Source organism: Chiloscyllium plagiosum, chromosome 6 (genome assembly GCF_004010195.1).
Source record: "Chiloscyllium plagiosum isolate BGI_BamShark_2017 chromosome 6, ASM401019v2, whole genome shotgun sequence".
NCBI lineage: Eukaryota > Metazoa > Chordata > Chondrichthyes > Orectolobiformes > Hemiscylliidae > Chiloscyllium > Chiloscyllium plagiosum.
This window is the reverse complement of record NC_057715.1, coordinates 71,331,742-71,345,919: the sequence shown is the minus strand read 5'-3', so window position 1 is coordinate 71,345,919 and position 14,178 is coordinate 71,331,742. Positions and strand designations below refer to the sequence as shown.

The window sequence follows — 14,178 nt, the reverse complement described above, 5'->3', positions numbered from 1 at the left end:
CCATGTACTGAGGGTTTCAGACGTCCATGCAGGCTTGTCTAAGTATGATGCAGACAAGTCTGAGTTGACAGTCTCCATTGTGAGTTAATGAGAGGACAAGTGAATGGAGCTGACAGCCTGAGAAATGAGAATCCTACGGGATAACGGATGCCAAGCACTTCAGGAAAAGATTTGTACTTCTCCAGAAGAAAAGGTATCAAGGTTTCTCATAGAATATCTCTTGAAATACCCAGGAATTTATGGAGAAGGTTAGCTTTGTAAATATAGAGGTTTAAATCACTTCATAGATATATCCATGGGTCTTTTTGAAAACTAAAATATGTTAATCAAATGCATTTCTCATGCAAAGAGCAACAAAAAATGTAAAACATACCATCCATGTTCCTCAGAATAATTACTTTGAAAGATGAATGTATGTCATGCTGCATGTCTTGGGTGAGCAAAACCAGTGACTTATACAGTGAGAGTGTTTACAACTAGCATTAACTGCTGTCAGCTTGTTTATGCTTTCTCATTTGATCCTGACACATGAAATAAGCAGGCAGTATTTTGTTGTAACAAGGAAATGCTAATGCTAAAATAATAGACGTTCTTCTCTGTAAGAAGATTGATTTATTAGAGTTTATAGAGAAGAATTTACTTATTTTATTTGCTTATCAAATTATTTATATCATGTCTTGAACACTAGATGTTGTTCCAAGACATTTCACAGGGCACAAAATTCAACGCCGAATCCATAAGGTGATACGTATTAGGACACTTGATCAAATGCTTGGCCAAACATTTAGGAGTATTTTAGGAAAAAGAGGAGGGATTTAGGCAATCCAGAGTTTAGGACCTAGACACCGAAGGCAATGGCAGCAATTGTGGAACTATTAGCACTGGCAAAAATTAGAATCGGGAAGGTTGAATATGGGAGGCAAGCTGGGCATGTATGAGAATAAAAATGTTCAGAGGCATAGACAAAGGCAAGAGAGAGGCTATCAATATTACAGAAGTGGAAATAGAGAGTTTTAATGATGGTGTGGCTATGTGGTAGCCCATCTCAAGGCACCACAGCTGCTGAAGCTGTGCTCCACCACATACAAGGCACAAATCCGGAATGTGATGGAATACTCTTCACTAGCCTCGATGAATGCAGCTCCAAAGCCATTCAAAAAGTTAAACATATCCAGGACAAAGCAGCTCACTTGACGATAAGCTGCTCACATACCTGCAACATTCATTCCCTCCAACACTGACGAATAGTGGCAGCAATGTGTACCACCTCTAAGATGCTCTGCAACAACTCACTATAACCCCTCCAGCAGCACCTTCCAAACTCATGACATCCACCACCTAGAAGGACAAGGACAGAAGGTGCATAGGAACATCACAACCTGCAAGTTCCTCTCAAAGTCTCATCCTTATATTACTGTCTCTTTACTAACACTGGGTCAATATCTGCAACTTTTACTTTATTTTTTCATGGGATGTAGGTGTCACTGTCTGGACCAGCATTTATTACCTATCTCTAATTACTCATTGAACTGAATAGCTTCCTAGGTGTATTCACTTGAGGATCACCCACATTGCTATAGGTCTGCAGTCTCATGTAGGCCAGAGCAGGTAAGGACAACAGATTTCCTTTCCTAAAGGACAATCTTTTTTAATTGACATTCAGCAATGGCTATATTGTTGCCATTAAGATACTTTACTTTTATCTCCAGATTTTTGCTCTACTGAATTCAAATTTTACCATCTGCCATGGTTAGATTTGAATCCATTTGAAAACATAACACCAGAGCATCAGCCTGGGTCTCTGGAGCACTAATCCATTGACATTACCACTGCATCACCACCTCCCATTTCCTAACAGCATGGACTGAGGTAGTTCAAGAAGAAGACCTACTGCTATTTTCTCAAGTGCAATTAGTACTGGGGAGAAAAGTGACGACGTAGCCAAAAATGCCTACGTCACACGGATTAATTAAAAAGAACTCTCTGGTTCAGTCTCTGACAGTTGTGAGGGAGACAGATGTAACTCAAGAATGGAGTTCATAGCAAGCACTAAAGACATTGGTTTAGGTTATCCCAATATTTAATTGGAGAACATTTCTGTTTGTCCTGAACTGGATGTGTGACAAGCAAATTAGTAACTGTGAATGATGGAGTAGTCGAGAGAGGTGATAGTGAGGAAGAACTCTGTGTCTTCAGTTTACAGTGAAAACTTTCATTTTCTTTGTTACCAATGTTGCCAATGGGCAATATATGATTGTGAAATAGGTGGACATGGAGGAGCAGGGTGCGTATATAAACCTTGAGTCAGGTGCATGTAGTGCCACCTAGCTAGATGACAGGGGTACGCATTGGAGGGGGAGCATGGTCACATGTGCCAAAGGCGGCATATGAGCTGAGAAGGTCAAAGAGACAACATTTACCATTGTCCCAGTTCCAATGAATACGATTTGTGATTTTGATAAGAGCCATTTGATAATAGTACCAGGGCTGAGATGCAAAAATGGTGTTCTGGGAAAGATGGCCCTGGTATCATCATGCCCAATGACTTTGGAAAGGAAAGTGGAGTTGAAGCTGGGATGATAGATTGCGAAAATGTTGCATAAAGAGTTAAAGTTTTGAGGAGCAGCTCGTACTGACAACTGACCTAAAGCAGAGAGGATCAGTATTACAAAACAGCATACATATGTTAAAGTATTCCATTATTTGCCCATTCAAGTGATACTGCTTTTATTTGCTTTCACTCCTGTTCAGGTTACTTACCCTTAAAGAAACCCAGCATCAGTGCCATGTCATTTATTGGATAATATACATTTTCTCATGCCTATTTTAATCAAATTCTGGTCATCCTTCTATTTGACAATGTTTACTATATATGTCATAACAAGCTTTCTTAATTAGACTCTATTGAAATGATTTATAGTCAGGCCAGATGTCAGATACAGAAAGACCACAAGATAAACTTTGTGCTCCTGGAATAGAACCTTAATCAATGTGGGTGGGATTTAGAGAATTGGTCATGAAAGTTATTTTGCAGTATGCTCATTTTAAAGACATAACAAGTACCTATAAGTAAACTGGGAGTGTCATGAACAGGGTACACTGATCTGCATGCATGATTCTTAAACTGTACTACAGTGAGAGAAGCCATACACCAGCAGTCTGCCAAAATTCGTTGTGTAAGTGGATAACCTTTAATCTCAGTCTGAATAAAAATTAGTTTAATATTGGAATAAATACCATCTGTCCATCACCACCCCGCCCTACCTTGTGTGTCTTCCCCCATTTACGTTCCATCCCAGATGACTCATCTTTCCTATGGCTGAGAGGAGGCAGATGATCTGTTCTCAGGAATAATGCCATTCCTGCATTGTCAGTCATAGACTCACCATACCCTCAAGTTTCTTTCCTTCACCCTGTGGGAGGTTTTCACATCAGCTCCAGATGGTCAAGTTTGGACTGGAGTTCATCATATGAAAAATGATGTGGGAAAACACATCAAGTAATTTTCTGGAAATGTCTTTTGGCATTACTCAAGGTCATTTGTAAAATACTGTTCTATGTAGCATTGTTATCAAAGCAACAGATGTACATGCAATTTAACTTATTAAAAATATTTTGGGTATTTTAGCTTTAGTTTCAGCTTTAGCTTTCATATTTGCCTATCAGTTACCTTGACATAAAGGTATGTGTTTGTAGTTCATTTTATCCATTAACCAGATGCACAAATAATAACCTAAATGACTGATGGATAGGAAGTGCACTTTTGTGCTAGCTTGAGAGGAGAAAACATTACATAGAATGCACAACATTTGGCTGAAATGGCTCAATCCAGTGTTCACGCCTCACAAAAGCATTTGACCACTTGTCTTTGTTCAATCCTATCAGCATTTCATTCTATACTTTTTAAAATACATCTATGTTATTCACTTCAAACACTCCTCGTGACAACGGATTCCATACTTGAGTCACTCTCTGAGTAAATGTTTTCTTGAACACCCTATTGGATTTATTGCTGAATATCTTACATGAATGCTCACTTGTGTTTACCTCCCTCATTACTAAAAACATTTCATCACATCTAATCTGTGAAATGCTTTTGTAACTTTAAAGTCCTCTAACAAGCTACCCCTTAGGCTTTTTCAGAAAGATTTGGCCTCTCTTTCCTGTTGGATATGACCTCTGAGTTCTGGTATCATATTTGCAAAATTTTTGCATCTTCTCCAGATTTTCTAATTCTGCTTGAAGAAATCATCATTTGAAGTGTGCCCTGTACTTCCATGTGTGATCTGACCAAGGTCTAACCAAGTTCAAAATAACTTCCCCACTTTTCAGTTTAATCCTTATACAAATAATCCTTTGTGCTATCTTTGCCTTTTCATTTGGAATTAAGCTGTGTTGCTTCTTTAATGATTTTGTGTGTCTGCACTCCGAGATCCCCTTGCACTTCTGTCTCATTTTTATTTCCAAGGACTAAGCAATCTCCTTATTCATCCAACCTTAATACACCACCTCATATTTATCTAAGTGGAATTACACAATCACACGCCAGAAGGCACCTTTGAAGTATTCACAGCCCCCTTTAGAATCAGCGATACCCTCAAGTGTGGTGTCAGTCATCAATTTTGAAATTGTGAGCTGAATTTCCCCATTTTAGTCAGTTTTTTTAAGATTCATGGTGTTTGTGATTTGTGACTTTTTTCACACAATCGTCCACTCTTCATCACGTCAATTATCCAGCCAGGCTGTACAGCACCATTCCTGTGGAATTGGGTGGATAGGAGAGACAAATGTGCTCCCTGATCCCTTGACTCTCACAATGTTGGCCTCCAGTCAAAATAAATGCGGCCAGAAAATGGACCCTAGCTCCTCAGTTTGTCAACAGGGAGCTAAAGATGTAGATGGACAGGGTCTTGGGAGAGGAGGGAATCACTACTGACAAAGGAGGCAAAGATAACCAGCCAGACAGAAATGTAGTGCAACCATTGCAGCTTTCCAGGTTAAAAAAAACTATGTATAGCAGTGTAGAAAGAAGCTCAATGATCTTCTGCAGTCCATAATGAGTGCCTCTATCTTTTTTTCTGTTATCTCACATATACACAGAGACCAATCACTCTAATTCTGCCACTGCACATGCTTGTCAATAAGGCTCACAGAGTTCAGCTCTCAATATTCATGTCTACTTGGTGGTTCTAACTCATACTCACTCTGAAACTACTAACCCTCCCATCACTGCACTGCCGACTCGCTCACTGAGGCACAACAGCAGCTTTCCCTCTTCTGCATCACTACAAACATCACTTCCAAATGTTTGTGTCATATTCAGTCCCTCCCTTTGTCTCACTGCAGGAAACACAGGCCCAAAATTGGTGGGGGAAACATGAGTTCTTGTGTCATGTGGAACTAATCCTGGATTTAGCTGGAAGAGAACTTGGCCTCTCATTTGGGGACAGTGAGGTCTGCAAATACTGGAGATCAGAGTTGAGAATGGTTGCCTATGGAGGTCTTGGTGTCCCCAAATGAGAGAGTGTGGTGCTGGAAAAACACAGCAGGTCAGGCAGCATCCAAGGAGCCCTTCCTGATAAAGGGCTTCGGCCCAAAACGTTGATTCTCTTGCTCCTCAGATGCTGCCTGACCTGCTGTTCTTTTTCAGCAACACACTCTCTCATCTGGGGACACTGTGACCTCTATAGGCAACCAACCTATCGAGACTTTAATTGTGCTTTGCTGTGCTGCTGTCCCATTATCACCAATAAAATCTTAGCCTTAACCTGTAAAATATATATCTCTCTCGCACAACTAATACCCTCTGAATGGTGCTAATGCCTGCACAAGTGAGGTCAGAGAACCTCTGCCCCAAGAGGCCAATACCAGAGAGGGTCAGCTCCACCTGAACCACTCAGGAGGAAGCCACTCAACCCTTCAAGGATGCAAGGTTTTCACCTGCACCCTCCCCCAGCTCAGAGACATTCAGCTCAGTGAATTCTCTATCTGTATTAAATCCACTGAGTACATCACCAGTAACCTTGCAACCGGTTGAGGCCCTTGGCACTTAGCTGGAGACCAGGCACCCACTTAGCCTCAGACAGAAGACATGTCACAGGGACATCAGGCAGGTTTGTCAGATGCAGCCAGTAAACTGCATTGAAGAATGAGGAATCCACCAATCAGTACTGTGCTGACTGCAGCGTGCATGTGTCTGACTGTGTCCACGGAGAGATTAACTGCCATGAAGAGCCAGGTCCAGTGCACACGGTGTCTACTGGATATGTTCACAGATTTGTGTTTGATTGCTATAATATAACTGTTTGGCATCAATGATAAGCTGAGAGTAGGAGAAGGCCATTCCCCCTCAGAGAGATGGGGTGGTGCCAGCAGTCACCCACCAGAAGAAGAAGCCATACGTGGACCTCAAGGAACTTGCTTTCAGCACACAAGAAGTGCCCTGACCCCTACTTTCCACTGAGTCCATTTTTTCTAGGACTCTTTGGTACCACATAGATGCTATCTTCATGTCAAACTTAATTGTTCTTCCCTCACCTCTGAAATTTAGCTCTGTTGTCTATAATGGCTTCAGTAAGACCTGGATGGCCCAGTCAAAAGTTAAACTGAGCATTAGTGAACAGGTGTCTAAGTTCCACTTGATAGCACTGCTGGTCACACTTTCCAGCACTTTGCCAATGACTGAATGTCGACTAACAGGGCAGTAATTGGCTAAATTGGCTTTATCCAGTTTTATCAGGTCAAATGTGATCTACACAGGTAATTTTCCGCTTGATCAGGTAGTTACCAACATTGTAGCTGGACTAGAGCAGCTTAACTGAGTGTAAACCTAATTCTGAAGCACCATTTTTAAGCATATTGGCTAGGAAGTTATCCAGGCCCATAGCTTTTCTTGTATCCGGTGCCTTCAGCCATATCTTGATTATGGCATGGTGTGAATCAAGTTGGCTGAAGACTGGAATCTGTGATGGTTGGCAGCTCAGAAGGTGGCCAAGATGGATCACCCATTCAGCATTTCTAGTTAAAGATGGGTGCAATTGCTTTAGCCTTGTCAATTGAGCTGGGATGCTCCATCAATGAGGATGTGAATGTTTGTGGAATCTTCTCCCCCAGCTAGTTATCTAATTGTACATCATCATTCATGACTGGATGGAGCAGAGCTGCAGAATTTCACTCTCATCTGTGGTTGTGGGATCATTTACTCCTGCCTTTAAGCATGCTGCATATGCTGTTTGGAATACAGTTCGACCTGAGTTGTAGCTTCATTTGATTGGCATTTCATTTTTAGGAAACCTAGTGCTGACCCTGATATGCTCTCCTATTCCCTTTACTGAAGCAGAGTCCTCTGTCTTGATGGTAATGAAGGGTGGAACCTGTAGGATCTTGAGATTCCAAATTGGCTTCAGCACAATTCCACTTGTTCAGTTAGCCACCATGCTTCATGAATGCCTAGTTTTGAGCTACCAGATCACTTCTAAATATATCCCATTTAGCATGAGGCTCATGTCCCATTACACTGAGGGCCCCCTCCCTCATGTAAAGACAGGATATTGTCTCTGCAAGGGCTGTATTGTGATCACTTCTGTTGATACAGTCATGGAAAGATGCATCTGTGGCTTGTAGGCTTGGGTGGGTTAGGTCACATTGGTTTTCCTCTCTTGTTGGCTCTCCCACCACTTTCCATTGGGAGTCCATACATTTGTCCTGTATGACAAATATGCCATTCATAACTTGTCCAGTTTATTAGGTAACAGTCCTAAAAAGTTACTGTTGGTAACAGACATTGAAGTCCCCATTCAGAGTACATTTCATGTCTTTTCTACTGTCAGTACTTCTTCCAAGTGGTGTCCAGTATAGAGGCCTACTGATTCATTAGTTTAAGGAAATGTTAAGCAGCAGGAGGTTTCCTTGTCCATTCCCTTGCCCAATAATGAGATTTCATGGGACCTGAATCAATGTCCAGAACTCTGAGAAGTTGCCTTCCAACTAGATACCACCATACCACTAGATACCACGAGTGAATCTTCCAGTCAGTGGGACACAAAATACCCTAGGTTAACAATGAATGAGTTTGGGATATAAGCAACAAGGTCTGATTTGGTGTGCTATATTATGTCTATTTACTTCTTGACTATAATCTGCAGAATCGTTCATAAGCCTCTAGATGGCCATGAGGAAGTCAAAGACTTTACAGAGTCAACTGGACTGGCTCCAGTTGTTTCTGTTGCCTTGAAGATACACAAAAACAGCCCATAGCAATTGCCAGTAACTGAGGAGAATTCAGTAACTGGATAACCAATGACACAAATCCATTTGCTATGGCTTCTACAAGCACATCATGCCTTTTCTTGATTTAGACATTGACATGTTCTGGAAGAAGATCTTCTTATACAGGAATTGCACTCATGAGTGAGAGTCTGAACATGGTAAAAAAATGTGTAGGTGACAGGCAAGTCTTGGCTGTGGGTACGAAGCAAATCTGTGAAAAGGAAAAAGAAACCGTGACATATTTGAACTTTAAAGGAACAGCTGTGAGAGAGTGGGAAAATGTTCTGAGAAAAATTGAGGAAATTGCAACATTCCATTAATCGGCATCTAATCCGACAGGCAATTCTGGTTATTCCTCTGAAATTTAACCCAACATCACATTCAGGGCAACCAAACTCCTGCGACAGCCCAATATCGTCCATGTAGGTCAGACTTTACACCGATTTGAGACTAATAATAAATGTAATGATCCATGTGCCGATAATGACATTGGTACAATGAATCCCTTCATAGCTAATTTTATTCAAATGAAACTGTTAAGCATTAATTTTGCAACACTTCAGTGTGCTTATATGGAGGGTTTTGACATGAATATATTGAGCCTCGCAGTATATCAAAATATCAGCTGTCAACCAGAAAATTGAGAGCATCACATTTTATGAAATGTTTTAGAAATTCCAAAGACAGATCTCCTTTCTTTATAATTCGATCTCATTTCAAGCGTGAGCAATACCATACATTTTCCTTTTATCCTATGAAAGCCACAACCACTGCTGCAAAATCACAGCATTAGAGGGACATTAATGAATTTAATGCTAGCATTCTGTGCTATGAATAGGCTCCCATATTAGGAAACCTGCAAAGAACATGATTATTGTAAAGCTGCTGGATATAAAACAACATAAAGAAGAAAGGTGATCAATTGGGAATTGTTTCATTTTGTTTCAGGATGATTTACAGCCGCAGCCCTCAAAACCAAACTGGGAGGCGGTAACAAGTTCTGTTTCGGTAAGTCACTTTTAACCTTTGTTTTGTGACAAAGTACTTAATAAATTAACAATTCAGAAGTACCTAAATGATAGGATCAGGGAAAGGCCATTTAGTCACTCAATTTTGTTCCACCATTCAATGAGATCACGGCGACTCTTTTACCTAATGTTATGAAGCTACATTATTCTATTCTTCTCATACTTAAACTTAATAATTAATCAAGAATCTATTGCTGTTTGTAAAAGGAAGTTCCAAACTCCACCATGTTTTGTGTGTAAAGATGTTTCCTAATTCCAGTACTTTAAAGCCTGGCTGTAAGTTTCACTCTCTGTCCAATGTCCTAGCTTTCATAGTTACAGCTTTTGTCTATCTCCTCTGTCTTTTCCTGTAAACCTCTGATCAAACTGCACCTTAGGGAAGATTCTAGGGAAATATTGCATAATCTCTCCTTGCAATTTATTTGAGTTTCATTATACTGTACATGCTCCAAGATCTGTAACCTTCCTGGAGGGTGCTGTGCACAAGTAATCACTGGGATCTGACGAGAGTTTTGTTTAACTTAAACATGACTTAGAGCCATACAGTCGTACAGCATGGAGACAGGCCCTTTCACCCAAACTGCTCCATGCCGACCAAAATTTCTGTCCACGTTAACCCATTTCTCTGCACTTGGCCCTTATCCTTCTAATCCTTTCCTATCCATGTATTTGTCCAAGTGCATCCTTGTATTCTAAACTGCATCTCATTACATTTTCATTACTTTCTGTGCTATAATGTTTTGTTCTGTTTATATGTTGTCCCTAAATCTTTGGAATCGGTGAGACAGAGGGTCAATTTTATGTTTGAAAATTAAGATCACTGCCCCCTTGTCCCCCAACCGTGTTTACATGAATACTAGAGTGATGACATTAGGTCATAATTTGCTGTTATCATTGCTGGTTTCTGACAATATAGAGGTAAGGTACACTGTGAAATTGGCAGTGAACTTGTCATTCAAAAATAAACTAATTAAAGGACAATTCAGCCAACAAACTTGTATTTTACATTGCCCGTGCCATTTTCCAGTGGGTGCATTTGGAAAAACCTTCAGAGGGAATCATGCCAAGTATTACATGGCATTGTAGGAGCAGATAAAAAGGATGGAAGTAGGAATGTAGCTAACTTTAGCAGAAAAAGTGCTTGAGCTAGTTTTGCAGTTTAATTTATTTAGCATTTTGAGCCTATTTGTCAGAGAAGGGTATCTGGAGATTGGTGTAAAGTGAATTTCCTGCACTTTGTTATGAATCCTGAGATTGATGGCAACATGACCATAATCATTTCTGGATAGAGCTCCAGAAGTTCAGGATACTGGGTGACAAGGATATCCCCTGGATAATGAAGCCAATCCAAACTCCATCCATTGAGATGGCATGGAGGTACAATAAGAGCCATGCTTCCACCAGTGCCATCACTGAGCAAAGTCGAAAACTTTGGTGCTGAGAAAGCACAACAGGTCAGTCAGCATCCGAGGAGCAGGAGAGTCGATGTTTCGGGGCAGGGGCGGAAAGGGAAAGGATGCTGCCTGACCTGCTGTGCTTTTCCAGCACCATACTTTTCGACTCTGATCTCCAGCAACTGCATCCTCACTTTCTCTCCATCACTGAGCAGATTATCGGACTGGTCAAAATGAGAGTTTGATGTTTGTATTGGTCAGATTGCACCCTTCAATACTCTCTGGCTCAAGTCGTCTCATGCTGTCTTATATACAACCCCATGCTCCAGAGAGAACAAGCATCAGAGAATGTATTGGAGCAAGCCCTATCCTCTGATGAGAAGACCGAGGATGAATCTGATGAGGGGGAGGATTAGCAATGCCGACCAGCTGCATAATCCAACGAACGGGCTGCTTTTGTTTTAACTGATGTTCTATTTGCATGCTTTCTTTTCTCTTATTTTCTGCTTCACTTCTTCCCCTCTTCATTTATTGTATTTGACCTATTTCTTGAATTTCACCTGACATGCATCAGACACTTTATTTATTTACAATTTTCTCTCCCTCCTTTTTCATGCAAGGAGCCTTGACATTGGTTCCCTCCCATCCCCTTTTGTTTCAATGTACTGAAACTGAAATATCTCCTCCTTAAACCTCTCCCACTGCTCCGTTGCAGATTTTCCTGTCAAACATCAGTTTGATCTTACCCCAGACAGAATTGCTCTCAACCCATTGATGTTAGCCTTCTTCTAATTTAGACATTCAACTTTTAGATTGTGCCTTGCTCCTTTTCATTACAAACCTAAACTTTATGGTACAATGATCAGGCTTATCAAAGTTGTCTCCCACAGACATCTGCTTCACTTAGTCTACCTCAGTACTCAGCATTAGGTCCAGAAATGTCCCCAGCCTAGCTGGTCAAGAAAGTTCTCTTGAACACAGTTCAAGAGTTCCTTTCCCCCACCCCATCCTTTTTCTCTAACATTATTCCAGTCAAGATTTAATCGTTAAAGTCTCTCACTATCACCATTTTATGTTCTTGTCTATCTGTAATCTTCCTGCAGATTTTCTCCTCTATTATAATTCTCACAATTTGCAGGATACAAAACATCCCTGGGTAGCATAACATCATTTTTGTTTCTCCACATGAACCAAATAATTTCTGTTCATAATCCCTAAGGGTATCCTTTTACCCAGCACCATTATGTTTTCCCTGAACATTGCTGACATCCCACTTCCCTTTTTCCGCATTTTACCTATTTTTATTTACATATATCAAGTGCCCAGCCTTTACCATTATGAAGTTATTCTCGCATTGCTATTAGGACTTATAGCTCACCAACTTTACTCACCATGTTCAGTGCATTTTCATTTGTAAATTCTAAACCGATTGTTATATCTTTCTTAGCCTGCTGCTATCTTTAGGCCTGCACCAATGTGAGTGATTCTTAACAGTCCTCTGAAATGGCCAAGCAAAACATTTAGCTGTATCAAATATCTATAAAAAAGTTGAATGAAATGAAAATGGACGACATCAACATAGACATCAAAAATGTCAAAGGCAATCCTGTCAAATTTAACCTGCAAATTCTTCCTTACCAACAGTTAGCACCAAAAGCTACAAAAATAGCTTTCACATTTATTCTCACTGAACCATTACAGTCAATGCCCCAGTCTCCTCCCTCACCATTGCCATCCCTGAGGTGTAGCACAGTGATCTACAGTCAGGAGGAAGTTGTCCGGGGGTCCTCAACGTTGATCAGAACCCCAAGAAGTCTCATGGCACTAGGCCAGAAATGGACAAGGAAACCTTCTGCTGCTGACCAGCTTGATATATCCCCTGTCTTTATTTACCAATTGGCCTGTGACAAGTAGTGAGAGAACCAACAAGAGGGAAAAAAAACTTGATCTTGTTCTGAAGTTCTGAAGAAGAGTCACTGGACCTGAAACATTAATTGTGCTTTCTCTCCACAGATGCTGCCAGACCTGCTGAGTTTCCCTACCAACTTCTGTTTTTGTATTTGATTTTGACCTCACTATCACCAGTTTACCTGTTGTAATTGTATCTGTCTATGCTAGAAGTGACCATTAAACAGACCTTGTGAAAGCAAAGTCCCATCTTCACATGGAAGGCATGTTCCATCATAGGTTAATTATGTCAGAAGAGGCTATTTGCCCATTGAAGCTGTTTTGTGGTATACCAAGGCAATAAAACAAAATAGATTTGAAACAGATTTCGCGGTACATAATTCTGAATCCAAGTTTATCCCAGGTCTTTTGAATACCCAAGTATGTGACATCCACTGGTTGCCTTTTATTTACTTTACCAATTACTTCCTCAGAAAACTCTAATAGAATTGTCAGGCATGATTTTTGTTTCATAACACCATGCTTGCTTAAAATCACAAAGCATTTTGCTTAATCTTAATGCCTATCTAATATTAGATCACAGCATTTTCCCAATGGCTGATACCAGGCTAATGGGCTTCTAATTTCTGGTTTTCTCTCAGCTGTCTTTCTTGAATAACAGGATTATTGTGGTAGCATTTTATTCCACAGGGAGCAATTCTAGAATTTGGCAAATTTTGGGAGATCAAAAAAGCACTATCCGGTACCTATTTTATCACATAGGAAACAAGCTATTACAACTAAGGTATTGGCTTTAAGTCCCATTAATTTCTCTAATGCCTTTCCTCTCCTGCTTCAAGTTCCTCAATCTCATTAGCACTTGGATTGGCACCATGTTTGGTAGCTTTTTGTGTCTTCTGCTTTGAAGACAGATACAAAATATTTGTTGAACTTGTCTGCCATTGCTTATTATAATTTCTCTTATCCCAGCCTTTAAGAGACCATTATTACATTTTGTACCATGTTTCTGCTTTTTAACTTTTCCCCATATGAGGCATTATTCATTCAGAAAATAGGCAGATGCCATGCACTATTTTCTCATCATTAAGTGCAATAAAGGGCTAGTTTAATTTGCCATTTGACTCTCCCTCATCGCCAGTCCAGAAGGCCACTACAGAATTACACCACATGCTGCATCCAAAAGGCTAAGAGTACTGTGGAAGACCCCACACACCACTCACTCAAATTCTTCTCCCTCCTGCCATCTGGCAGAAGATAGCAGAACATTCAGTCTCTCATGGCCAGACTGTGCGACAGTTTCTTCCCCCAAGCCATCAGGCTCCTTAACACAGTATGATTGGACTCTTTCCCATCTAAAATTCTTTGCACGAATTCGAATTGCTGCTAGAAAAATGTCTGGTATTTATCATTCTTCTATTACATTGTAACTTGCATATTTTGCACTTCTTATGCATTTTATGCCTTGTTCCAGTGTGTAGATTGTGCTATTCATGTAGCACCCTCGGTCCTGGAGGAACAAATTAATAGCTACTCTACTCTTTACTCTAATTTCCATTTTCCACCTTTCCAACACAGTTATC

General features: G+C 40.5%; 1 protein-coding gene across 2 annotated transcripts in view; it reads left to right on the top strand.

The window, feature by feature from the left end:
• Positions 1-14,178, top strand: part of pdgfd (platelet derived growth factor d) — a 177,378-nt gene that overhangs the window by 120,155 nt on the left and 43,045 nt on the right. For both annotated transcript variants that reach the window (XM_043691812.1, XM_043691811.1), the window contains exon 4: positions 9,217-9,276. In XM_043691812.1, the coding sequence (XP_043547747.1) occupies positions 9,217-9,276 (60 nt within the window). The remainder of the gene's footprint in view (positions 1-9,216; positions 9,277-14,178) is intronic.